The sequence below is a fragment of the Rhipicephalus microplus genome, chromosome 8, assembly GCF_043290135.1.
Source record: "Rhipicephalus microplus isolate Deutch F79 chromosome 8, USDA_Rmic, whole genome shotgun sequence".
Lineage (NCBI taxonomy): Eukaryota > Metazoa > Arthropoda > Arachnida > Ixodida > Ixodidae > Rhipicephalus > Rhipicephalus microplus.
The window spans coordinates 8,937,970-8,964,425 of NC_134707.1; the positions used below are offsets into that span (position 1 = coordinate 8,937,970).

The window sequence follows — 26,456 nt, forward strand, 5'->3', positions numbered from 1 at the left end:
TTGTATTGTATCGCAATGTGGTTTTTTATTTCCAAAGCAGCAATCTGGGGTCAATGTTTTTCGAATGTTATTATTTAGTTCGTCCACGTGTGTACTCCACAGATTCCTCTTTTGCAAGTCTGCAACAAAAAGAAAATAAAGTAAGTAAACTGTGAATCCCCATTGCATGCTTAGAACAACTTTTACTTAGATGCACTTTAACTGTTGGAGCAAAACGATTTTATGAAATGGTAATGTTGATCCTTTAACGAGAAAAGAGTCTTGTTGTAGATGTTTGAGCGAAACGATATTGCAGCTTACAAAGCTTGGTGTAAATGAAAAGTACCATCAGAGAATGCTAAGTATGGATGATTAGCCGGGGCAAAAATAATGCAGGTCGAAGTATGGTGGAGAACTCTAAAGAAAGCTGTTTCGTAGATTTAGCGTCACTCTGAATGAAATGAGGGGCTGAGCAGAGGACATAAAAACTGCCGACTACTTGTTATCTTCAGTAGTTTTTTAGGAGGGGTGCTAATTATATTGAAAAAAAAAGAGATTGGACAACAACAATTTCTAACTGCCTCTATTTCTAACTGTGTATTTATGCCTTCTTCAAGTATTTGCATAGGTATTATCCACTGATTTCACTATCTGAAAATAAATCTTCTACTAGTGAAGCCCATCTGCTTGCTTTTAAATGAGGAAGTGGATTACATTCACAGGCATCACAAGCCTATTTGTATTACAGTTGAATGAACATAATTATGACAAAACTTGTCTTCTAGACAAAATGGACATGCAAGGTTTGTCCGAAAAGTGTTGTTAGGTAATATACTATAAAGTGTATATGCCTCACAGAACGCTTGGATCAGTTGATGTCAATGAAGAAGGAAGTTAGAAGCATGTGAACTTGAGCTTGGTGGTACACATGCGTAGTAAAAACAGCGCGATAATAATAAAAATAAAACGAGAGAGATGACGAAAACATGGCTAGTTCTGTTTCATCTGTGTCGTCCTTGTTGTTTTCGTGATGTTTTTTTTTACTATAAAATAGGAAGTTAGCTTAGGCACACGTAGTAGCCCTAACATGTGGTACCACCTGGTGAGTAAAAAGAGACTTATCCATCAAGCTTTTTTTTCCTTTTTGTGCAAGCCACAATTCAGCGCTCGTTGGAAGATAGGAATGTCATCAAGTTTTCCGTAAAACTCTGCAATTCCGTGGTGAATATTTTTCCCGTGATAAAGACTGTCTTTACCATAAGAAACTTAACGTTCAGTGGAAAGTCAATTGTACCGATGCCACAGAGCCTCCTTGCCCCGCAGCGGTGGTCTAGTGGCTAAGGTACTGCCGCGGCTGCTGACCTGCAGGTCGCGGGATTCAATCCCGGCTGTGGCGGCTGCATTTCCGATGGAGGTGGAAATGTTGTAGGCCTGTGTGCTCAGATTTGGGTGCACGTTAAAGAGCCCCAAGTGGTCGAAATTTCCGGAGCCCTCCACTACGGCGTCTCTCATAATCATATGGTGATTTAGGGACGTGAAACCCCACATATCAACAGGGCCGCCTTAATGGTTCACGAAGACGTCAGCGATGAAGCCAGTGCTTCACGGACATCAACGACCATCGCTCATGAAAATGTGACGCGTGTGAGAAACGTGTTGAACTCGGACCGTTATTTCAGTGGCCGTTTAATGACAGAGGCATTGAAGGCTCCAAAAAGACCATTCACCAGGTTTTGAGGAATAATCTGCAGATGCCGAAAGTGTCTGCAAAGATTGAACCCATACTGTAAACAATAAAAATATCGCACTGAATCAAAACTCGCTAAAAAATTTACCGCTTGCGTGATAGTGAGCTCCCCATTTAAGACTACATTATAACAGGAGACCAGTATCAGTGCCGCTAATCACAGTCATTGTCCACATCTCTGGTCCTATTAACTGGCGCTCTTAGGCCATTATATGGCCCTTGTGCCACAAAGCACCAAACATCATCGTCAGTGTCGGGTGTTTGAACACGGCACTAAAAGAAAGCGTGAAAGTGCCGAGCGGCATACCACAGTGTCCCCTGACTCCAAGAAGGCCTCGTGGGAACTCACTGGCAGCGGGCTAACCTCAATTCGCACAGCCTGAACGAGCAAGTCAAATATCAATAGCACGCTTATTGACCTTAAGTGGCTTTTTGAATATGATATACGAGTTGGTATCCCATGACACAAACGTGAACGCCAAGCTCTGCGTATAGATGTGCTGAAGTGACGGAAGCGAATGGTTCATCGCACCCAGTATGACATTGCTGGAAATCGGAAACTTTACCAAAGGTTGCTAAGGGTCTTGACCTGGCTCGGCCGGACATTGTTTTGTTTACGCGCTTAAAAACATTCATGAAAAAAAACATTATTTTGGGAGAGTCGACAAAGTCGAACAAACTTGCACGTAGGCTCTAAAGCACATTCTGCAATACGCCTTCCCTGACCCCTTCAATGCCTCTAAATCTTGCTGAAAGCGATAAAAGAACGTAAATCTTGATAGAAGCGCGAGAGGAGGAGGGTATTTTGAAACCATTTTACTAATGTTATCAATACAAGGTTTTTAATTGACTTACTTTATAGCTTTTTGGAGAAAGTCGATATACAAAGCTTGACTGACAAATACAGAGAAATGCTCCTGTTGAGACCTTGGATTGTTGAGTGAACTCAAGGACGTACTTTGGTACTGTATAGGCGTTCAGTGATTATCGAGAATTCACTGGACACTTAAGTTTTATTGTGAAGAGTGGAATATGACAGATTTATTGGGTCTATTCGCATCATACTCTCATTCGCTTTCCATGCTCTTGAGTCAATCAACGGCGTTATTATGGTCACACAACGCTCATTCACAAGTGGCACGAGAACGAGCGTGTTTCGACGTTTCACGACATAGCCGAGACGCCAACGCTGCTACTGGCAGCCACGGCGAGCAGGCGGGATGCCGTGGTTGTGTATTGGTTACGGTAATGGGCTGCTGGCCCGAAGGTTGCAGGTTGAATCCTCGTCGCGGAGGTCGCATTTTGGTGGAGACAAAATGCCAGAGCGCCTTGTTCTGTGCAATGTCAGTGCACGCCAAAGAACACCTGCAGCTGGTGCAAATATCCGGAGACTTCCTCCAGGGTGTTCCTCATATTCATATCGTGGTTTTATTTATTTATTTATTTATCACATACTGCGGACCAAGTATGGTTCATGCAGGAGAGGGCAATACAGGTCAAAATTCTTCTACATACATACACTTCCGCTGCAGTATACATTCACTGCAGAACAAAATTCATGTACATTAAAAATTCGTGAAAAACAAGGGACAAATACAGGCAAAGAAGCAGACTTAAGCGACAAGAAAAGGGTATAGTTTCATCTCGGCGTGTTGAGCATGGGGGAATCATGGGGCAGAGCATTCCAATCAGAGACAGTTCTCGGGAAAAATGAATACTTGTAAATGTTAGTGCGTGCAAATATAGGTGTAATGCTGCGACTATGTTTATGACGTGAAGACCTGGTTGTGTCCTGTGTTATGTAATCTGGTGCATGCAATCCTGATCTGGAAAAGTATAAAAGGCGGAAAAAGTTAAGCCGTGCAGTTTTTCTTCGATCGGCCAAAAGTTGGAGGTTCGCATCCTGCAACAGGGCTGACGGCGAATCGCGACATCTATACCGGTTGTATATAAATCGAGCAGCTAATCGTTGTATTTTTTTTATTTTCTGTATATTACCAGCTATGTGGGGGTCCCACACAATGCTGGCATATTCAAAAGAAGGACGAACCATGACTTTATAGGCTCTAAGTTTTAGTGAACTAGAAGAACGACCCAATTCGTATTTTAGAAAGCCTAATTTTCTCCTGGCAGCAGAACATATACCATCAATATGTGCTGTCCAGCTAAGCTTCGATGTAATCGTTATGCCCAAGTACTTGAATTCTTATACTTGCCTGATAGCGTATCCACTTACATTATAAGTAAACTCCAGTTTTCGGATTTTGTTACTCAGACATAAATATGCAGTTTTCTCAAAATTAATTACCATTTCCCACTTTTTACACCATTCTTTTATGTAGATTAAGTTCTCACACAAGTCACGCTGGTCAGAGATAGAATTTATGGTATTAAAAATTATGCAATCGTCTGCAAATAACTTAGCACGTGATAGCACGGTGTTTTAGCACGCGATACTCCAGGAGGAGGAGAAATAAACTTTACTATAAGAAACCAGCAGGTATAGGCGGCCGGGCCTAAGGCTCCCATGAGGGGACGTCAAGGGCTTGCCTCGACGCCGCCTCATGGGCGTGATGGGTCGCCCAAATTTCGTCGTAAAGAGCGGGGCTCCGCAGAGCCTCATGGAGCTTCGACGAAAGGGTCGTTGGGAGTGCCCGGCACAGTACAGACGCACTAACGTGAAACTCCCAAAAGTAATTATTATTAGCAGTGTGCATTTTCTGCACCTGTCTGGTTGCGGGAGAGTTTTCCATCGGAAATTGCTATCGTGGCCAATTACTGAAATATAGCACAGAGAAATATGACAAACCTTGCCGTGTGCGCACTGCATACCGTCCAGCATGGGGTATGTCCTGCAAGGTGGCCCACCCAAACTTGCTCGGTTGCAGCACTGCATTTTGCAGTTGGCACTCTGTAAAAGAATGAACACTACAGGTTCTGTCTGATTCTTTACCATGCTCGTAGTTCAATGTAGGCAAGTGCAAATGCGAAAGTGCGTGCTTGGTGAAGACAGCATTGTTCTAGTGGTAACGATTGGGCCAGTCGGTAGTGATGCATTACTGTTTTGTGTGTGTGTGTGTGTGTGTATGTGTGTGTGTGTGTGTGTGTGTGTGTGTGTTGCGCAAAAAACAGTCATGCATCAGCGTACTTCACTTCGCGTGTTTTAAACGTTTAGAACGATGCAATTGGTTGCTTTTACACGGCGCCCGGCTTCGATAGAAGGGTTACGAAGCTACCTGTTTATATTTGTGGCCCTGTCGTCGCCAATTGCGACGGGTCGCTGATATATTTTGATACTTTTTTTTTTGCAATGAAAGGCTGAAACTCGGCATGCGATCGAAATATTTATGCGATAGTGTTAAAGAGCTTGATTCGTAGAAATTCTAATGTCAGTGTCGGCGTCATCACGTGTGAGCGAAAAATGAAATTTGTCTGTGGCCCGAAAAACTGAAAAAGACGCAAATAAAATAAATAATTAAATCTGCTGTTTGAATAATGAGCCAACCCTAGCCATCTGCGTGTCAGGTGGGCGCTTTACCACCGAGCCACGACATTTATCAAAGCAGCTTCGACAAAAAAAAAAAAAAAAAACACTACATGAATTTCGTGTACAGAGAGCAGCCCTCTTAGCACATGATATGGCGTGGAATGTTTAATTATTTTTCGTCAACTCTAGTTATTATCTAGCTTTCCTTGGGTACAGTTCACTAGCACGCTGAAATCAGCCTCATTCTTATAGTAATGCATATGAAAAGGTAATAGTTAACAAATTCGCAACTGTAAGCCCCTATAAAAAAACAGGGGGTGAGGGGAACGCTTTTAATCAACTATGTAAGAAAGTTTTGCATGGTGGTTTTTCTTCAAGCAGTATGTAATAGTCTGTGTTAATTATGAAAGAGGCGAAACTTTCCAAGAGGCTTGTTTTGCTATATAAGCAATGAATGAAACCGACTGACAATTAAGCCAGGATAATTATAGAAGGTATTATTTGTGGTTATTTTGCTGTAGTTAATTCTTGTTACATAAGCTGAAAGAAATGAAAGTGGAACAAGAATAATCTTTTCCGTTGTTGATATCCGAACCAATTATCTTAGAATAATGCACCCGACGCTTTGCCGGCCTCTGGCGGAGCATAGTATGTAATAGTATACTGTGGCAGAACATAATGTGGTATATTTAGGTATTCAAGTATTATCTACTCGCTTACCTCTTTCGCGGTGACTTTCCTTCCTTGAGTCACTCTTAGCAACTTCCGGCACAGATACTGTGCACGCACAGATTGTCCTGGATATTTTCTGTGTTCCCGGTTGTAGTTCTTGCTACTTTGGACTCTAATGCAATCTTCTGACAGATACCTGCGCGTAAAAAGAACCTGTATCAAGGTATGTAAGCAGTAATAAATAGAACACAAATTGGTCTGTGTGACAACAGCGTAAGCTCTTCACGTAGTTAAAGTCTGTAATAGCACTATTTTGGATCTTGAAACACGAGCATTGTTCCCATCGCGAGCATCTGCAGAAATCATGTATTGATTGATTTGTAGGGTTTAACGTCCCAAAACCACCATATGATTATGAGAGACGCCGTAGTGGAGGGCTCCGGAAATTTCGACCACCTGAGGTTCTTTAACGTGCACCCAAATCTGAGCACACGGGCCTACAACATTTCCGCCTCCATCGGAAATGCAGCCGCCGCAGCCGGGATTCGAACCCGCGACCTGCGGGTCAGCAGCCGAGTACCTTAGCCACTAGACCACCGCGGCGGGGCATAAATCATGTATGTCTAAAATCAAGAGTTTGACGAAAGTTTGTCTGGTCGGGTAAGCTCATGGTCAACCGTAAAAGGAAGATGACAACTTTTAAATAACAGACTCAAATATTACTTTCTTTTTTCATCAGTCGTGTTACCGGAACCGGCACCGATGGTGATCTTAAGTGCTGGATGAGGCATCAAATTTGACCTAAAAGGAACAGTTTTCCCCTTAAAAGCGACAGCTCCTTGAATGGTGATATGGATATCACGAGTGCTGTTTGAGAAACAGACTCAAATAATTACTTGCTCTTTTTCATCAGTCGTGTTAACGGAACCGGCACCAATGGTGATTTTAAGTGCTGCATGAGGCATGAAAAGGAACAGTTTTCACCTTAACAGCTCCCTGAATGGTACTATGGATATCGAAAGCGCTGTCTGAGAAAAAATAAACAAACTTGATGTACTTTCCCAAGAATCCATGCAAGAAGAGACTGCTGTCACGGCTGCTGGCCATATCGCTGACCATTGCTGAAGATATATGGGTACATTTCAGTTTAACTGCAGCCGTGTGCTCAGGTGGTTCAGAGGGAAATAGGACAGGGAAATTTTGGAGGGGTTTTGTATATGAAAAGCGTGGGATCCGTGTGTGTGCGAACCATCACTGGCTCTCAGAAATAAAGAATGCACAGACCTTGAAAGACATCTGCGAACGAAACCGTCTGGCTAGGTGTGGCAAGTGTAGTCGGCGTAAGCATATGAAAAAACAAAATTAGTGACATTTAGGAAGGGGCGGGGAAGGGCGTGTTTGAGTGATCTTTTGCGGGTTACGCAACCTTCCGCGCAGATTGTGAATTCGTGCTTTTTTCCTGCGAATCAACGCTCAGTTGAAGTTATGCGTTCAGTCCTGTCTGGTGTTTTCCTCTTGTCCGTTGTTGTTTTGCTCTAATCAGTCATGTATGCTGTTAATACGCCCCAATCAGCCCAATTACCTTCTCTAATAAAGAGATAAGTTGCCTTGGCAATCTCTTGCATAATAAAAATTGACATTTATCCATACTAGTTCGCAAGCCTAATTATGACAGAGTGCGATTTAACATCTTCTTCCTTAATTTAATTGAGCAGCTGTTTTGTATGCAACAAGCATTTTATTCGCCTCATCAATGTAGAGCGCATACTTTGGAAAGTATTTGTGCATTGCTACTCACTGTACGTAGCGTCTGATGCTTTTCTCGCTGCACGGCGAAAGCTTGAACTTGTTCAATCCGCCGTCCACATAACTCATGAGATATCCTTTGGCCCACGGGCACTCGGGGGTTTCGTCGTGAGGTGATCCTAACCTGAATAGCGGCGGACATGATACTTTTGAAGTTCAGCCATTGGTTGAGTGAACTATACTCCGAAATAAACTTACGTATGCGCCAGTTCATGGGCCATTGTATTGACTCCGTTGTATGTATGAGGCATATCTTCACCTTCACCTACTGCTGATTTCCTACAGGCTGCGGCAAAATTTGCAAGTCCTGAAATACATTAATTGAGAATTTACATCTTACGATCACAATCCCATCAAGCACAATTTAAACCCTCAATAAAGTCAAAATTTGCCGACGATCATGAGAAGTGACCATTTGGTCGATAATAAAATCTAGTCAGATTTTGAAGAAGAGACGCTGAACAACATTTTTTTTTCTGTAAGAGGCAACATTTGTTGCTAATTCATATAGTTATGCCCAGCGTGGATTTTTATTGCAGCCGTCGGTGGCGTGCAGCGATGAGCATGAAACGGTTTGTTGCTGTAGTGAGTTTTGAACTGAACTGAAGGCTAAGACCTTTTCTAGTGTTATGTTTTTTAAAAAAACATTCTAAACAGCACTGATAATTGTGCGTGCTCGCAATCTTTTATGATTGTAAAACAGCCCAACGAAAGAAGACTAAACAAGGACCATGAAGAATACCCCAAAACAGGCGCTGAATGCACGTCACTGTTTCTAAGAAAACCTAATAGAACAGCCGTGCGTGTAACCAGGGCAGTGGTGGTGAAATTTATTTATGAAAGTTATATACAAAGAGGGTGGGGAGCGGTTCTTAAGTAGCCGCCCCGTACAGACTCTAGATGGGCTCCCCTTTAGGGGATCCGATTGGAGTCGGTCGCGGCCCTTGCACGCTCAACCAAGACCCGTCGGGCCGTCAGGTCAGAGCTTCCGATCGGGACTAGAGAGGGCGAGGTTTATAGAGTCTGTGGCCGCTAAGCAAGCGCCAGGTAAGTTCGTACAGAATGCTGCGAGATTGATCCGAGATGTTCCTTCAAAAAGGTATGAGCCCTCCATAATGAGGGAAGTGGGCACAACAGAAGCTTGGCATGGTCTTGTCTATAGCGTACTGTCTTCTTTCTTTCTTTCTTTCTTTCTTTCTTTCTTTCTTTCTTTCTTTCTTTCTTTCTTTCTTTCTTTCTTTCTTTCTTTCTTTCTTTCTTTCTTTCTTTCTTTCTTTCTTTCTTTCTTTCTTTCTTTCTTTCTTTCTTTCTTTCTTTCTCGCTTTCTTTCTTTCTTTCTTTCTTTCTTTTCTTTCTTTCTTTTCTTTCTTTCTTTCTTTCTCACTGCTAAAGTAATGGGTCCATTTAGTGATAGGTAGCAGCACGTCTTGCTCAAAACTATGTTTTCTGATCTATTCCGCTCGGGGACTTTCATGTCCTAAATAGCGTACGTGAGAGTCCTGAACGAACAAAGAAAGTCACCATCATGCCATTATGAAAAAATGAATTTCGAATGCAATATTCTTTAAGTCTTTGTTTTCTCAAATGCACAATTTCTGATATCGACCTTACGCGTTGTCTAGCAGGTCGCTGTTAGTATATGCACTAACCTGAAATCTTTCAATAAAGCAGCTCTGGCTGAGTGTTCTACTTCAAGATCGTTTTTTTTTACCCTAGGTAGAACGCATTTGTATGCTTTAGTAAGCATTGACAAGTATGGCCGCGTATCCTTGTGGTCAAAGCAATCGCTTTCAGACTAGTGTTTCCGACCAGACACAAACAGAAAGCTTGTAAGCAACTTATTCTGCTTTATATAATAATTATGACGGTGTACCAGAAGTGGATCAGGAGGGTTTCTTGAAACACGACAAGCTTCACATCACAGGTCAGCCAATAGGCTGCAAGCTTCACTTGAATAGCCTCCCCCTTTTTGCCACTGGGAGCCATGTTTTCGTGGAATTGTTTTGGCAACGAGTGCAGGGCTGTCTCGGTATTGCGGCTTAGCACAACGCTTACCGACTCTGCCCGTAATGGTAGACGCTGACCGATCAGCTACTCCATGTAGCAAGCGGATTAGGGCGACAAAGCATGAGCGCATGCATCAATTCCCTCCCGATAATGTCGAAACTAGTTGGTTTTAGAAACGTTGGTCAACACCACTCCATGCTCGAGATCATTGAGACACAGCAAAACCTTCAGAGCGAGCTCTTTCAGCAAAACGACTTCGACCCCTCATTTCTCCTTAGAAAAATGTGAGAGGCAGAACGAGTGTCTGCGGAGCGAGCACATCTCTAGAAACGCTGAACGCACTCAGAAGCAAAGCCACTAGAATTTTCGGATCATCATCATCATCAGCCTGACTACGTCCACTGCAGGACAAAGGCCTCTCCCATGTTCCGCCAGTTAACCGGTCCTGTGCTTGCTACAGCCAATTTATACCCGCAAACTTCTTAATCTCATCTGCCCACCTAACCTTCTGTCTCCCCCTAACCCGCTTCCCTTCTCTAGAAATCCAGTCAGTTACCCTTAATGACCAGCGGTTATCCTGTCTACGCGCTACATGCCCTGCCCATGTCCATTTCTTCTTCTTGATTTCGGCTATGATATCCTTAACCCCCGTTTGTTCCCTAATCCACTCTGCTCTCTTCTTGTCTCTTAAGGTTACACCTACCATTTTTCTTTCCATTGCTCGCTGCGTCGTCCTCAATTTAAGCTGAACCCTCTTTGTAAGTCTCCAAGTTTCTGCTCCGTAGCTAAGTACCGGCAAGATACAGCTGTTATATACCTTCCTCTTGAGGGATAGTGGCAAACTACCTGTCATAATTTGAGAGTGCTTGCCAAATGTGCTCCACCCCATTCTTATTCTTCTAGTTACTTCAGTCTCGTGGTTCGGCTCTGCGGTTATTACCTGCCCTAAGTAGACATAGTCTTTTACAACTTCAAGCGCACTATTACCTATCTCGAAGCGCTGCTCCTTGCCGAGGTTGTTGTACATTACTTTCGTTTTCTGCAGATTAATTTTAAGACCCACCTTTCTGCTCTCCTTGTCTAGCTCCGTAATCATGAGTTGCAATTCGTCCCCCGAGTTACTCAGCAATGCAATGTCATCGGCGAAGCGCAGGTTACTAAGGTATTCTCCATTGACTCTTATCCCTAACTGTTCCCATTCTAGGCTTCTGAAAACCTCCTGTAAGCACGCGGTAAATAGCATTGGGGAAATTGTGTCCCCCTGCCTTACACCCTTCTTGATTGGTATTCTGTTGCTTTCTTTATGAAGCACTATGGTAGCAGTTGATCCCCTGTAGATTTCTTCCAGAATGTTTATATATACTTCATCTACGCCCTGATTCCGCAGTGTTTGCATGACGGCTGATATTTCTACTGAATCAAACGCTTTCTCGTAATCTATGAAGGCTATGTATAGGGGTTGGTTATACTCTGAGCATTTCTCTATTACCTGATTGATAGTATGAATGTGGTCAATTGTTGAGTAGCCTGTTCGAAATCCTGCTTGTTCCTTTGGTTGATAGAATTCTAATGTTTTCTTTACTCTGTTAGCAATTACCTTTGTAAATAGCTTGTATACTACAGAGAGCAAGCTGATCGGCCTGTAATTCTTCAAGTCCTTGTCATCTCCTTTCTTATGTATTAAGATGATGTTAGCGTTCTTCCAAGACTCTGGTACTCTTCCCGTCAGGAGACACCTCGTAAACAGGGTGGCTAGTTTTTCTAACACAATCTGTCCTCCATCTTTCAGCAGATCTGATGTTACCTGATCCTCACCAGCAGCTTTGCCCCTTTGCATGCTCTCCAAAGCTTTCCTGACTTCTTCTATCATTACTGGTGGGGTGTAATCTGGGTTACTGCTAGTTCTTATAGTATTAAGGCCGTGGTTGTCACGGCTACTGTACAGATCTCTGTAAAACTCCTCTGCTATTTTAACTATCCTATCCATATTGGTAGTTATTTTGCCTTCTTTGTCCCTTAGTGCATACATCCGACTTTTGCCTATCCCAAGTTTCCTCTTCAATGCTTTGACACTTCCTCCGTTTTTCAGAGCGTGTTCAATTCTCTCCATGTTATACCTTCTTACATCGCATACCTTACGTCTATTAATCAACTTCGAAAGCTCTGCCAGTTCTATTTTGTCTGTTGTACTTGACACTTTCATGATTTGACGCTTCTTAATTAGGTTCTTTGTTTCCTGGGAAGCTGGGGAATTTTCGGATGCATCATAATAATTTCGCAGGTAGTCTCTTAGTATAGTTGTTTGCTGTAGTGGCCTGTTCCCTAATCCTCCAGTGTAGGGTAGTTTAGTTGTTCGCTGTAGTGGTCTGTTCCCTAATTCCTCACTGTAGGGTAGTTTAGGTGTTCGCTGTAGTGGTCTGTTCCGTAATTCCCCGATGTAGGGTAGTTTAGGTGTTCTCTGTAGTGGCCTGTTCCCTAATTCCCCAGTGTAAGGTAGCGTATTGGATGTCTTTCTGGTTAACCTCCCTGCCTTCACCTTTTCGTTGCTTCCTTCTTTCCTTCGTAGTGTCCTGTTTTGTACTCTGCATTCAAGAAAGAGACTAGAGGAAGCACCTGAAGTCATTGATGGCGGTAAATTACTACACAGCGTGAGTCGCGGGTTCATATTGTGAAGTCAAAAGGAGAATTGTTAATGAGTGTCGGGGCAGCCTGACAGAATTATAACGAATATAGTATCCAAACTCGATGTACCAGATAATGTGAAAACGCTGTGAAGGCTTGTGTTGATTCATGCGGGGTCAGCCTTTGTCATCATAGGCGGAAACTTAACATCATAGTGGGTATACTGGACACCACATTGTGAAATCACTCCACTTAAATTTTTCAAGATAAATTACACTCACCTGCAACAGTGTTATCCTGCTTCATTTGCATGTCAAGTCTGAAATGAAGTTGTTAATATCACGTGAGTCTGTGTAGGGTGATTACTTCAAGCCTATTTCATATAGTGCTGTTGTTTTCTTACAAAGTATCCGAATTTCTTAAGCAAGGAGCAGAATTCTAAGCATGAAGGAATATCTGGGCCGTCGTAGTCAACATGTCATACAGAGGTAAAAGGATATTAAAGGTTACTCCTTCAATGTTTTGCAGGAAACAGTACTAGGATAAAATAACGTGTAACAAGACTGGAGTTTGAAAAAAAAAAGAAAACTTTGTTTTTTAAAGAATCACCGCGCATAATGGCACTATAAACATGGTATGATCCAGAACCTTCCCTTGTTCTTCTCCAGAAAATGCGAGTATGGGCTGTATAATAAAAAGCTCCAGTTTAAATTGCTCTCACAACAAAGAAAATATAAGAGAAAGATGTGACCAGCTGTTTACTTACGCTGTAGCAAGGTAAACCGCGTCGTGATGCCCTGGCACTTTCCCTTGATTGGCGTACCTCTGTAACCCGTTCAACATAGCACTCGCATCAATTGTTCCATGTCTGTTGCTAGCGAACTCGTGATCCTGTTTCAAAAAAAAAAAAAACGGTTGAGCGTCTTGAAGCAGAGATAGTACTTCATCTATGACACTTGAACGAGTAAGAACGAGGCAGTAAGGTTCATTTATAATAAATATAGGCAAACGGGATCTCCTGCAGAATTATTACACAAAGCTGGTCTGTCAACACTACAAAGTCGGGCGAAAATAGCAAGACTAAAGGTTTTGTTTCAGTTAATTCATGGAGACATAAACATCAACGCGTCAAAACTAATCTCTTTCAGTCGATCTAGGTTAACACGTTACCGGCACTCTCAAGCACTTAATGAATACACTTTTCATTCAAACTGCTTTGAATATTCATATTTCCCGCAAACCATAAGAAATTGGAACCTACTTAGCCCTTCTGTTACGAACACTTCATCTTTGAATGTGTTCTTAGATATGGTAGAAGCAAAGGTACACGCTGAGGAGTTTTTCTGAAAATTGTTGTTCTTTTTCTTTTCTGTTGTCCTCTTATAATTCGTATGCTAATTCGTATAATCACGTAGTGATAACGTGATTGCATCATTGTACATTTTGTCTTTGTAGTTGTTGTAATTCGTAATTTTGCAGAGATTTGTACCCTCACCGTGCTCATTGCTACTTCTGCTTCTCATGTATCGATTGCTTATTGCTTTGCATGCTAGAAATGATTGCTTCATGTTTCTTTTCTGTATCATATGTATGCCCTCCCTGCAATGATCTTCTTGTGAGATCGGCAGTATTGTTAAATAAGTAAAATTATTCGCTGGAAGAGTACTCGACATGCGTGTTGACCATAACGAATAGTGTTAGTTCTATGATCAAAGTGGCTACACGCTAGGCACTTGCTTCATGGCTATAGGTCGAAAATTTCTATTATCTGAAAATCTCAATTATTTACTGCACAAATTTAATCCAAAGCAGCTGTGGTCACACTGCGAGTCAAGTTCTCAGTATTTGACAGCAATTGCATCTGTCCATTACATGCTCGAAGTGTCACACACTATAGCCGCTTGCTTCAAGTCTTTGGCGTTATCAGAATATCTAGTAATCTAGCAGGCGTGTTTAGTGGTACTCGACCACGTTTATAAAGCCTTTTTTTTTTCGTTGAAAGATTTTGGAACACACTACATTTAGTTCCAATATGACCCCGAAAGTGTTTGCATGTTCGCTCTTTGTGTTGTTTTTTTAAAGCTTCGCTAAGCAGAAATGGCACATGAATCCGACACATGATTCATCAGAAAGTCGCACCTTTTCCTTTGGATTATGAATTAAGTGTTTTTTCGTTCATGCGCTTTCGTTGTCCGCACTTCAGGTTTGCTGAGATTTGACGTAAAAATGCACAGGCAAGTATGTCTTGGAAGTAATTATACATAGTCAATTCGCAAGAAAACTTACAGAGTATACTTTGCCTACTCCTTTTAGACACACACTTTGTTACGTCATCATTGACATTTTTTCAGCAAATTATTGCGTCATTAAAACTTTTTTCTTCTAAGTTTAGGACAAAAGAGGACAGTGAGTTTTCTAGACATATTTTATTCTACATATTGTAAAAATAAAGTTTGTGTTCTCTCTAATAGCGAAGCACAATTAAGGTGGTTTCCTTTCTGATTGTTTCAAGAGATATTGCATGAAATCGCGCCTGTGAACCCAGCATGGTTTTTATGTCCGTTTAATTATTCGAAAACTATTTTGTCGCACGGTATACTTACTTTCACTCTTGTCACGCCCACAAGAATAAACTTGATTCTAGGGTGTGCCATGTCCAGGTACCTCAAGTTCGCCTGAGAAAAAAAAAGTGAGTTGCCAGAAAGTTGATCTACTTGTCAGAATAGAGAATTATTGAATAATGCGTCGTCATGTTTTGGGTGATAGCGTTTTTGTTTAGTTTTATTCTTTAACGCCCTTGTTTGAGCGCCTCGCTGTTTCACCTGATTTATCTGACTATCCATCAAGGTCAAGAGGTATATTACGTATACGATGTAAAAAGCAGACACTGAAAATTTTGTTTCATTTTCGTCAGAACTTTTTGTAAATGATGCGCAAAACCTCTTATGTCGCCATTTCTTATCTAAAGAAAGATTAGTCTTTTTTCACAAAAAAGAAGAACATTTATCGAGCCAACACTAACAACCTGTGATTACGTTATGTTGTCGTATTTTAGCAATCCCTACTGAGGCTACATCTTGGTGCGGTTTTTTCAAGTGACCTGAATGAACAGTGTAAGCCAAAATCAATGGAAAGCCAAACTTACAGCATTGGTCATGACAGCCATATAAGTGATTAACTCTTCGTTTGACTTGTAACTGTACTGGTGCTTCTTGTCGGATATGATGTGAAGCTCTACGATAAACTGTTCCCTGGATGACGCACGTTCTTGTAGAGCTAGAAAGAAATAACGATGCTGTTTTGACAGGAAAGTTGGCTCTCTGTGGCATGTTTTGCAAGTTCAATTGTGCATGGAAACATGCCAAGACAGAAAGTATCAATTTGGTTTCCTTCTACAATTGTGATAAATATGCTAAAACGTACCGCTGTGCAGATTACCACTAGTGAGGTCACAACTTTTGAGAAAGGCGACAAGTGTGGATTCAACACGTCACATGAACGAAAATGCTGTTGAAGACAAAGCACGTGGTATTTTTTCTGTCAGTTTAGGCGCAGAAGGAGCAAAGAATAAAATGTCAAGACGCTAATAACCACGAGGTAAAGTGTACTGGATTTCGTATGCTCCTATATATATTTGATTTGCTAATTAGCATAGACTAACAAGAACTCTTTTAGCCAGGGGTTAGGTCCATCAGATGAAGTTTACTCGAGTACTCGCCTCTAAAGTAGAGCAGCGCGTATAAAATACGATTTTCGGTCTAATAAATATATGGTGGTTTTTGTAAAAGTGCACCCCACATTTCCTCACCTGAATGTGATATATAACTACTATAAAAGCATGCTTCAGTTTTTGGAATGCAATTCTGGGCTAGTTTTAGAACTGACTTTGGTGTGGGCCTATTGGAATTTTGTCGCGCTCATTAGTACTGCAGTTGAAAATGTTATTTTTCTAATTACTTCAGCGTATTGTCCTAAATACCTATTTCCGTAGCTTTGAAAAGCAAAGGGTTGACTATTTTTCTGTTTTAAAGTAGAAAGTCATGATTAGGACGTTACTTACCGTCCGAGCCCTCATTGTTGCTTGAATCTTTGCGGGCATCTGTTCGGTTGTAGCGCTTCATCACATCTTCCTTGTGTCCTTTAAAAATATACGAACACACATATTAGACCTTGCACCTTAATAAGGTATTAAAGTAAATATTATGCAGGCCGGAACTTAGAACCACACCAAAACCCATCGCCCACCTATTGAGCATGTGGTTCATCCTTGCTATAATGGAAATATTCTTTCCCTTAATTCCCGACAACGCGCGGCTGCTTCACTATAACGCACGTGAAATGGTTGCTTTAAGATGTAAAAAAAAAAACCTAAAATATAACGACTTTGAAATAAGTACACTTCAGAATACTCAAATCTGCTGATTTCTTCTGCGAATCACAGACTTAGTCAGAGAATAGGGTAAAAAAAAAGATCTGAGTATTTAAATGTACAATTTAGCAACGGTGTAATGTGGCCCGATGCACTTGCTTGTAGCCTTTTGATGTCGAGAGAAAGAAATAATGATGTGTGTTGTTTTCAAGGCTAGATGCACGGCGAATGTCTTGATTCGCCTCCATCGAGTGATGGCGCTACGACACGTGCCAGCACCAGCACGTGGTAATGGTGGCCTTTGGTCGAGACTAGACTTGCAATGAGGCTAAGCTCCAAGCAGTTTAACTCCAATTCTGTTATCTCTCTGGCCTGTGTGGAGTCGTGGCCACATTCATCAACTCCAGTCAATATACTTTGCGAATTGTCATCTCAAGTTTGCGTATACTCTCGATTACGAAACCGCAAGGCTTCTGTTTTTTTTTTTTTAGTTTCGTCCAGCATAATTCCTGCTGTGTTTCCCAGAAAATTTGCTTATAAAGCTTGGGAAACCAGCCATAGACATCGCTAATAAAAACGTATGGATGGCAAGAAAACGGTGATTATTTTAATGAACGCCTTTCATTTACAGGATTTACGTCAGCAGCCACCGCCGACGGAGTGGTCTATCTTAACGTGATAACGTTGAAGACCTCGTTTCACAGAACTCTCAGCGTCAGCAGCAATAGTTGTGAGCAAGGTATCATCTGGTTTTCCACCAACAACCTATAAAGGTACAGTTCAAACAGACAGTGAAAATTTTTGGTTCGAAGTGAAAATCGAAGCAAGGCCATTGGTGTGACAAGCACGATTTCTACTATAGGGCATGAAACTGCTTTAGAAAAAAAAAACACCACTATATGAACGTCATGTAGGGAAAATAGTCTTCTTGACGCATGCAATATTGGTGGGCAGAATCCTAGAATCACTCCAGGTGTCGAAACATGTGAAGTGTGCATCGAGGGTAGAGGAGTTGAAAGTTAGCCACCTATTACAAAGCGTGAAGCAACTAAGGTAGATGCGGGACCTTAAGCATGAGTAGAGGGTACCTCTTCAATCGGCAAAAGGAAGAATAGTAGCGTAGTGGGTACTTGGCATATTTACATCCTGTGGACATTCTGCGATAGTTTGAAGCGGCCAGTACAATCGTTCCCTTGAAACATGGTCGAATGGTCCGGACTACGCTATCGCGTTATACTCTTAGGCGAAGCTCGAGCATTCTCCAAGCCTGTTTTTATAGGCATCGCATTGTCCCATTTCTTTTGTATCTCTAATAAAACAGAAAACCATTGATATTATCAAATAACGCATCAAGACGAGTAAAAAAAAAACAAGGTTTAATATGGTCTCTTGAACTTTCATTGAATAGACACACATACCAAAAACATTAGCGCGATTCAGTGGTAGTTGACATATGGGTAATCGCGCTTTCTAGTTTTCTAAAAAAAAAAGGTGCTTTATTCATTGTGAATATATATTTTCTGAATTGCCGTAATGAATACATTGCGTTTCGCAAAGAATCATAGTCACGCGTGCAGTTACTGACCCACTTTGATGAATTTTTCGCTTTTACGGTCCACTTCGAATATCCTGTGTAGCATCTGACCTTGTGCTGAACGTTCTGCTTCTGGGAGAGGCCTGATTCGCAAGTTGTCGTTGATGATGCCTTCCTATAAGAAAAAAAAAACACCATCAGAACAAAATTTTGCAATAGCTGGTGCTTGTGATTGACCTAAAAGTGTAATGATATTTACTGCAGTGCCATAGTAGGCTTTCCACGTTTAGACACAAGATAGAAATGTTCAGAAGTTGTAACAGAAATGGGGGAGAACATTGTATCGGAGGAAGTACTTAATTTAGGTCGTCCGTTTTACTATACTATAAACCTTATGGGCCTATGTTAGACCAATAGGTCACGCATCAATTCAGGTGATTTTGACTCAAAACATTATTATTCACACTAGGAAATTACCACTATGTATTACTGCAGCTGCGAAGCATAATTTGCAATAAAAAAGCACAATAAACACAAACATTTTTTCTCACTGCAAGATTGCCCATATCAGTTATCCTGAATTGAAAATTTGTTAGGCGTTTTGAAAGTGCTACCGCATGTTAAATTTAAATAATTTTGAAGTAATCAACACTTTGAATATTAGGGTAACAAGAAAAAAGCCGCCGAACGGGGATAGAAGTTAAATATATTGGGTAGAAATAAAAAAAAAAGTGGCACATGGTCTGCCAATGAACAGCCATCGTTTAATCTTAAAGAATAATTTTATCTGCACCAGTCTTATAGAGAGCATGCGCAAAACCTACATTATGAAAACACGGTATCCAAATACTAAATTTTTTATAACGTCTACTGCAGGCCATGTTAAATAGTCCTGTCAGACCTTTTATTATCAGAGATGCACTACAGTAAATAGAGAATTGTAGTTACTGTTTCTAGCAGTAATTTATGAAAATGCTATGCTGTAAAAAAAACTAGTAACAAGACACAACAAAGACATGCGTAATACTGCTTTCGTGGTGATTCATGCTGCCCCACCTCCAATTGCTGGTATTTGCAGCTAAACCACTCTATGTACGGGCGTGCAAAAATTTTTAACTCACGACTTCGACATTGCCTTCTTCCTGTCGTACTACGACGGAGGATTGATAATGTTTATCGTGGTATATGCTATCGTGAATATGAGACGTGTCTATCTGCAAAATAAATAATGGGAACACTTTGAATTACGGTCAAATTGCAGCTTTCAATTTAGTAATCTTAGCTCGAAAGATAATTAAGAATATTTATGCCATGCATACTCGGAGAAGGTGGAGTAGCTTCGTATCATATCCCGTGGCATAGCTCACAATAATATGCGTAGCAACATCAAGCTGGGAGTTCGTGAATTCGGTTGCATTTCGCCAGTGCTGAATTTACGCAGGAATTGTAATTAGAATATTGCATTTAACAAAGAAAATCTAGCTCTTCCAATTGCTCGTCTCTCGTTTATATCTTTAAGATCACATTCAAGAGCCATACCAGGCCATGAGTATTTCTGCACACTTATAAACTACGGATCACTTAAGCCTATGAGCGATTTAAAAACTGCAATGCACAAAACTTCGTTCTAAATTTGTTAATAATATATGGGGCATTTGTGACCATCACCAGTGCTCTAGACAGCAAGGTATTATGCGAGGTATCAGAGTTAGGCGGCTCAATTTGGTCTGAATGATTATTTGTTTTAACGCTAATGCTTTCTTTACGTAAAAGATTCTAGTGGAACTGAAATTTTGAATTGCAGTGGTAATAATCACCACATTCGTAGTTCACAAATGCCGCAGTTTGCCCAATGTCTGTAAAGACAAAATAAACCATACAAGAGCTATATCCTGAAAATTAATTGAAGTATTACAATTTAATAGCAGAATAAATTGTCGACAGCTGTGTAATTAAGTTATTAACAGATGGCTGAATAATTTTTTCTTCGAGGCCAATTCAGGTAAAAAAAAAACATGCACTTAAGCACTGAACTGTAAGTACTGGAAACGACAGCTTTGCCACAGCTTGGTACTGGGTGCGCAGTGTGTGAGATAAATGGCTCATGTGAATAAGTAATGTAATGGTTTATGCTGAACCATACATTATCAGGTACAGCAAATATTAAACAATTCTAAAGGGTGTCGCACGTGCAGCATATCAAAACTAAAATCTATTATGCTGTCGTGGCCACAAGCATTATTTATATTAGAAGCACATGATGTAGGAAAGTTTCTGCACTTACAGTTTCCACCTTCTGGACGCCTTTGTTACTTGTAACAAAGATGAGGTTGTCAGTCATCACGTTGCTCTTTTCGAGGTTAAGTGTTATCTTATCATTAAGCTGGAGAATCAAATTTCCGGCTGCGTTACGCTCGTCCAAAATACGGGGATATACTGTATATTCTTTCGGTGCTTCAAGAAACAATGAAGAAACAATGAAGATACAGAAAGATATTTTAGTTTTAGATATGAACCTGTTCATATCAAAGTTTCATTGTTTGAGTATCATGAAGAAAAGACCGCAAAATGCGAAATAAAATGCTTTTGAGAGAGAAAAATATTTACGATTCAGATTTCTTACTTCCGTGTACCCGCAGCTGTCGCAGGAACGTTTATGTCGAAGCCTGATGTGTTAAAGTGTCGCTGTTGTCTTTTTGAACATTTGCATTAAGTTGTCACAACACTGACGAAAAATGGGAGTATTCTCGTTACTCTTGTCTGCCGTCAAGGGTTAAGTGAAATATTCGGTCAAATGGTGAATGGCTGGAAGCTTTCAAAGCTCAGTTTCGTGTGGGTTCAGTTGCAACTATGTATGTAAAGCAAGAACACTTGAATACACACTTAGTACAAATGCTGACCAGCAACGCTTTCACCTACACAAGCATTCTGGTAGAAGTAGGTAGAATACAGCCCAGCGAAGTCTTGAAAACAATCAATTTGCAACGAGTGATTAATAACATCTTACAAGTATAAAACTAGAAATAGTAGTGCGGCATTAGAAAATTTGTCGTTGCTTTATTAATTAATTAAATAATTTATTATTTATTTATTTATTTATTCAGAATATCTTAAAGACCCAACAGGGCATTGTGTAAGGGGAGCATAAAAGGAATAGATACAGGAATTGGCACGATTTTCATACAAACAATACCATAAACTAATTGTCGATTAATATACAAGTGCTAACAGGAATAACAATGAAAAAAATTAATAATAATATATTTAAGACAAATACAACGGCAATTAAAAGCAGACGAGCATACATGTGAGATAATGACGTAAAACATGTTAAAAAAAGCAAACACAATTTGTGAAAAGACTTTCCATTATTCAAAATAAAACATCGCTCAAGAATACACAACAGAACTGAATGGTATATTAGTATTCAAACCTTCAAAAAAAGTTTAAAGTAACAAAATGCACGTGTTGTGCGTGCCTAAGCATTATAACAATTAGATTATCACGCATGCAGTGCACGCTACGGCAATCTGGAAAGTATACTCCTTAACTCACCTGCATAGCTGTACATTACAACCTGTAGGAGTGAAATACCGAGAAGCATTTTTTGCTCAGTGTTCTGCATCATAGACGCCCAGATCACCATGGAACAGTGTTATATGTGCAATCTCAATGCTCCCACCTTCGACATAGAATTGAACACGTCTTCCTAGGAAGTACCTCGTTAAGCGCAGTCCTGCCGAGACGCTGAGAGTATGATGGTTTTTACGAAGCCCGCGGCTGGCCTACTGACTGTGCCTAATGCAGCTGTTGCGCTCGTAGCCGTGTGGTTGGCGGGTTAACTTTGGACGAGCCTGTTTACCTCAGTTTTGATATTTATTCACTTGCTCTTTGTGTTTCCGTCTTAATATTGCAGCAAGTGAAGTTATTGTAATGTTGCTGCTGTCTGGTGGGGCCAGACAAGCTGCCTATACGCAGCTTTTATCCCACAATCCTTGCTGTTTCTTGATGTTTTGTGCCCATGTGGCAATAAAAGCCACACTTCAAGCTTCAAACTCCTACCATACATGACAGCGCCTTGTGTGTGACGCAAGCCCTTCGAATACTGACAATGGGCACCTTTTATAATGTTGTTGTATGGCTTATTGCCTGTTCGCTTCAAGACTGCACTTGATATAATGCTTTGGAAGACGGCTTAAATAGAAGTGAAAGAGCAAAAAAAAAAAAACATTAGTGCAACTTTCAGCAAGTCGCGCACTTAGTGGTCACAGCTGTGTTTGTAGCCACGTTTCAGCCTCCCTTGTTAACCATTTGTGCTTGGGCGGTCGTTGAACACGTGCTGGTTCATGAGGGTCATCTGTAAAACAATTTACTCTTACTAGTAGACTGCCCTTTCACCAATTGGAAATCACCACGTTTGTGGCGATATGACATTTCGTAAGAGAAAAAAAAACGAACGAAGGAAAATGCTGGCGCAACGTCACCTTGATATTATGGCAACAATCGTGTAGAGGCCTCATATATTGACGGCGTCTGTTTGAGCGTAACTTGTCACTTGGTCAATATTAATAAAGTAAATTGTTTTCTAAAGAAGCCTGAGCGTCACCATGACAAGCTCAGGAAAATTTTGTAGAGCCAATGACATGGTAATCTGTGACATCTCTTTCAGATATTCCAACGGGAAGTTTCGGAATAAAAGTATAACGTTGTACTTCTCCTTTAGTAATAAATTTGAGTTGTTGCTGGTTTTCAGTGTTTTTGAAGAAACGAAACCAGTGTGTTACTGGCAAATAGACGAGCATTTTTAAAAATTATCAAGCATCTTTTGAGACGATCTGATGTCACGCAAGCAACAAAATGCATTTTTTTCTCATCTCAATATATCCATAGTAAATGGAATGCGAAGCAAATATTATGCATACGACTTTGCCAATGTGAAAGCATATCGTTAAGCTAATTAGAGTGATGGGCTACCTAATAATGACTATTCTACTTTGTGACTTACTCACAAGCAATTAAATTCACGGGTGCTCAGCACTGTAAATGTGTAGTTATGACTGGCCTGGCATTATGAAGAAATCGTTGCGTTGTGTGGTCGTCTAGGAGCAAAACCTAGTTTCTACGAATTCTATTCAGCTTTCACAGTTGAAATAAATAAAAATGTGGCCGACGTGTATGGCTCAGCTTGTATTACACAGTGAGCCTTTGTTTAACCCGACCTATTCCGAGATCTCCAAAGAGCACTAGCTCCCGTGTGTGATATATCATGTGCTGTAGACTTACTGTTTGTTTGAAAAGGCTTGCCGAACTTTATTGTGATCTCCCCGCTGAAAGGCAGAGCCACCCAGAACACGAGACGTGAAATGTCACGTTGACGCTAATGTCAGAAGCTGAATACTGTTGAACGGATTCATTTTTGGCGTGAGTAACACTGGTTACCCTTAATACAGGTCCTCTGCCAGCTTTTAGAAAGTGGACACGTGATGTAAATAAAGTTATAATTAAAAACGTAAGCAATGAGTATAGTATATGCTGGCTGTGGTGATTTATGAAAGTTGCCATGAACCGCGCGCCGACATTAAGATTGTGAATCTCATACCTGACGTAGCCGAATGAAGATCACGCGAATTTATGGCTTGTCCGAGATTTGATGGCTACTGATTTTTCTTGCCAGACACCAGTAATGTTTGTAATGTACATGTTTCGCTGTGGATTTATCATTCTCGAGTTTAGGTACAAAAGCTTTCTAGTCTTATCCCATATAGGTCCTCAAGGTGACCTATAAACGTTCAGCGTTAACTTAGATGCGACAATCGTTTCAAAAAGCGCGTAACTATATGCTACACACAGCAAGGCCATTTTTGTGTCTGTGAATGCGCCTTTATTTTTTGTTATATTGTGAAGGGCTTGATGAAAATTCGTCAAGTAATTGAGGTAAAGAAGCCTAGACGTCTACAAGGAGCGTATATAATCACTGAAAAAATTAGGTGCCACTCGCCAAACGAAATTCGATGAAATTTTCAGTGACGTTTCGGCAGCCGCACTGGTGCTGTGGTCGCCAAAAATTGCATAGCGACAGGCTTTTAAATATTTCCATGATGAAACATTTTTCAGTAAATATTCCCATGACATATCTCGGTTACTTTGATAGAATGCACAATGCACAATGTGTATAGAGAAAACTTAAATTCGAAATAGAAGACTGTAGGCAAACCAATCCAGAAATCCTCTTTGTTGTCCGATGACATTATTCGCTATTAACCAGGTAGTCAAGGTTGCTGCCCATCCCATCCTTTTTTTTTCATCTGTTCAACGAACTTTCATAAAGTGCTCACATAAGTAACTTGCTGTATTTATCAACCATTTTCCACCAAGGCAGCCACCCTGGCTTCGGAGCGTCCCGTCATTTAATGTTGACATAAAGGTGGGGAATGCGCGCGTGCTTGTGGTGATTTCACTGTTTTCACCAAATTGATGACAGACTGAGGTGTCTTATATATCTCATTTAACTTAAAAAAGCGCAGTAGCATGCACAGGACTCAATTCGTTCCAAGTTCAATGTGCTCAAGCGTCTAACAACACTCTACTGAACTGAAAAATGGACATGACATTGACAAATACGGTGCCTAACGAGATATGAAATCTTCAAATTATGCTAGCACTAATATTTCACATACGATGGTGAGATTGATTGAAGTAAACAGAATCATCTACGGAGGTATCCTACAAACTGATTACACTTCACTTATACCTACCTTTCAATAGTGCCACTTTAACCATTTAAGATGTTTCTCTACTTGCGTCTGATGAAAGTTTTTTTTTGCTATTAACTAACTAAACAGTCACGAAAAAATGCCCGATACGATGCTATGTCTGGTGCGGTGAAACAGTGGTTAAGGTGCTCGGATGTTGACCCGAGAGTCCTAGTTTCGATCCCGGCCATAGCGGTCACATTACGTGGGAGCCAAAATGGTAGAGGCCCGGGTACTGTGCTACGTCAGTGGGCGTTGAAGAGCACCAGATGGTTGGAATTCCCGGAGTCCTCTACTACAGCGCACATCATAATCATATCGTGGTCTTGTGACATAAAACTCCATACTTGCTTGCTTGTGGGAGGTACCTCCCACATGCATACGCCAATTAACTCATGGCCCTCAGTCCCCAGCAGCTGCGAAGCAAATGACCACGGCGGTGGTCAGATCTGCAGCGCAGCAGAAGGTGCTAAGAATCTCTGAATCTGGACAGGCCGCCATTGGAACCTGAACTTGGCAACGTTTAAGGCTAGAACCTTACCTAGTGATGGAAGTCTAGCTGTACTATTCGAGGAGCTAGAGGGTGTTAAATGGGATATACTAGGGCTCAGTGAGGTTAGGAGGACAGATGAGGCCTATACGGTGCTACAGAATGGGCACGTTCTTTGCTATCGGGGCTTGGCTGACCGAAGAGAACTGGGAGTGGGGTTCCTAATTCTCAGAAACACAGCTGGCAACATAGAGGAACACTATAACATTAATGAAAGGGTGGTAGGTATCGTAATTAAACCGAATAAAAGATACAAGATGAAGGTGGTACAGGCTTACGCACCTACATCCAGCAATGATGACGCTTCAGTTGAAAGATTTGTATGAAGACGTGGAATCGGCAATGAGTAAGGTAAAAACACAGTATACTATAGTGATGGGCGACTTTAATGCAAAGGTAGGGAAGAAGCAGGCTGGAGACCAGGCAGTAGGAGATTATGGCATCGGTACTAGAAATGCCAGAGGAGAGCTACTAGTAGAATTCGCAGAACGCAATAATTTATGGATTTTGAATACCTTCTACCGAAAACGAGGAAACCGCAAGTGGACATGGAGGAACCCTAATGGAGAAAATAAGAACGAAATAGACTTTATAACGAGTGCACATCCAGGCATCGTGCAGGATGTGGAAGTGGTTGGCAAAGTACGATGCAGTGACCATAGATTGGTACAGTCTCGAATTCGCCTAGACTTGATGAAGGAACGACAGAAACTGATACCCAAGAAGCCAATCAATGAGATAGCACTGAGAGGGAAAGTACGGAAATTCAGTCTCGCTTCAGAACAGGTACTCGGCTCTTAGTGAGGAAACCAACCTTAGCGTAGATACAATGAATGATAATCATCATCATCCTGACTACGTCCACTGCAGGACAAAGGCCTCTCCCATGTTCCGCCATTCAACTCGGTCCTCAGCTCGCTGCTGCCAATTT

At 41.1% G+C, this 26,456-nt stretch overlaps 1 protein-coding gene across 1 annotated transcript; it reads right to left on the reverse strand.

Annotated features, from left to right (window-relative positions):
* Positions 1-22,140, reverse strand: LOC119164082 (venom metalloproteinase antarease TserMP_A-like). The gene is made up of 14 exons (XM_075870948.1): positions 21,779-22,140; positions 20,508-20,677; positions 19,345-19,437; positions 18,275-18,398; positions 16,381-16,458; positions 15,466-15,596; positions 14,924-14,995; positions 13,087-13,211; positions 12,602-12,639; positions 7,890-7,998; positions 7,684-7,815; positions 5,934-6,081; positions 4,536-4,637; positions 1-119 (listed from the first exon to the last, which is right to left on the reverse strand). Exons 1-14 carry the CDS (start codon positions 21,867-21,869, stop codon positions 75-77), a joined length of 1,458 nt encoding a protein of 485 aa, XP_075727063.1. The 5' UTR covers positions 21,870-22,140; the 3' UTR covers positions 1-74.
* Positions 22,141-26,456: the final 4,316 nt, after the last annotated feature.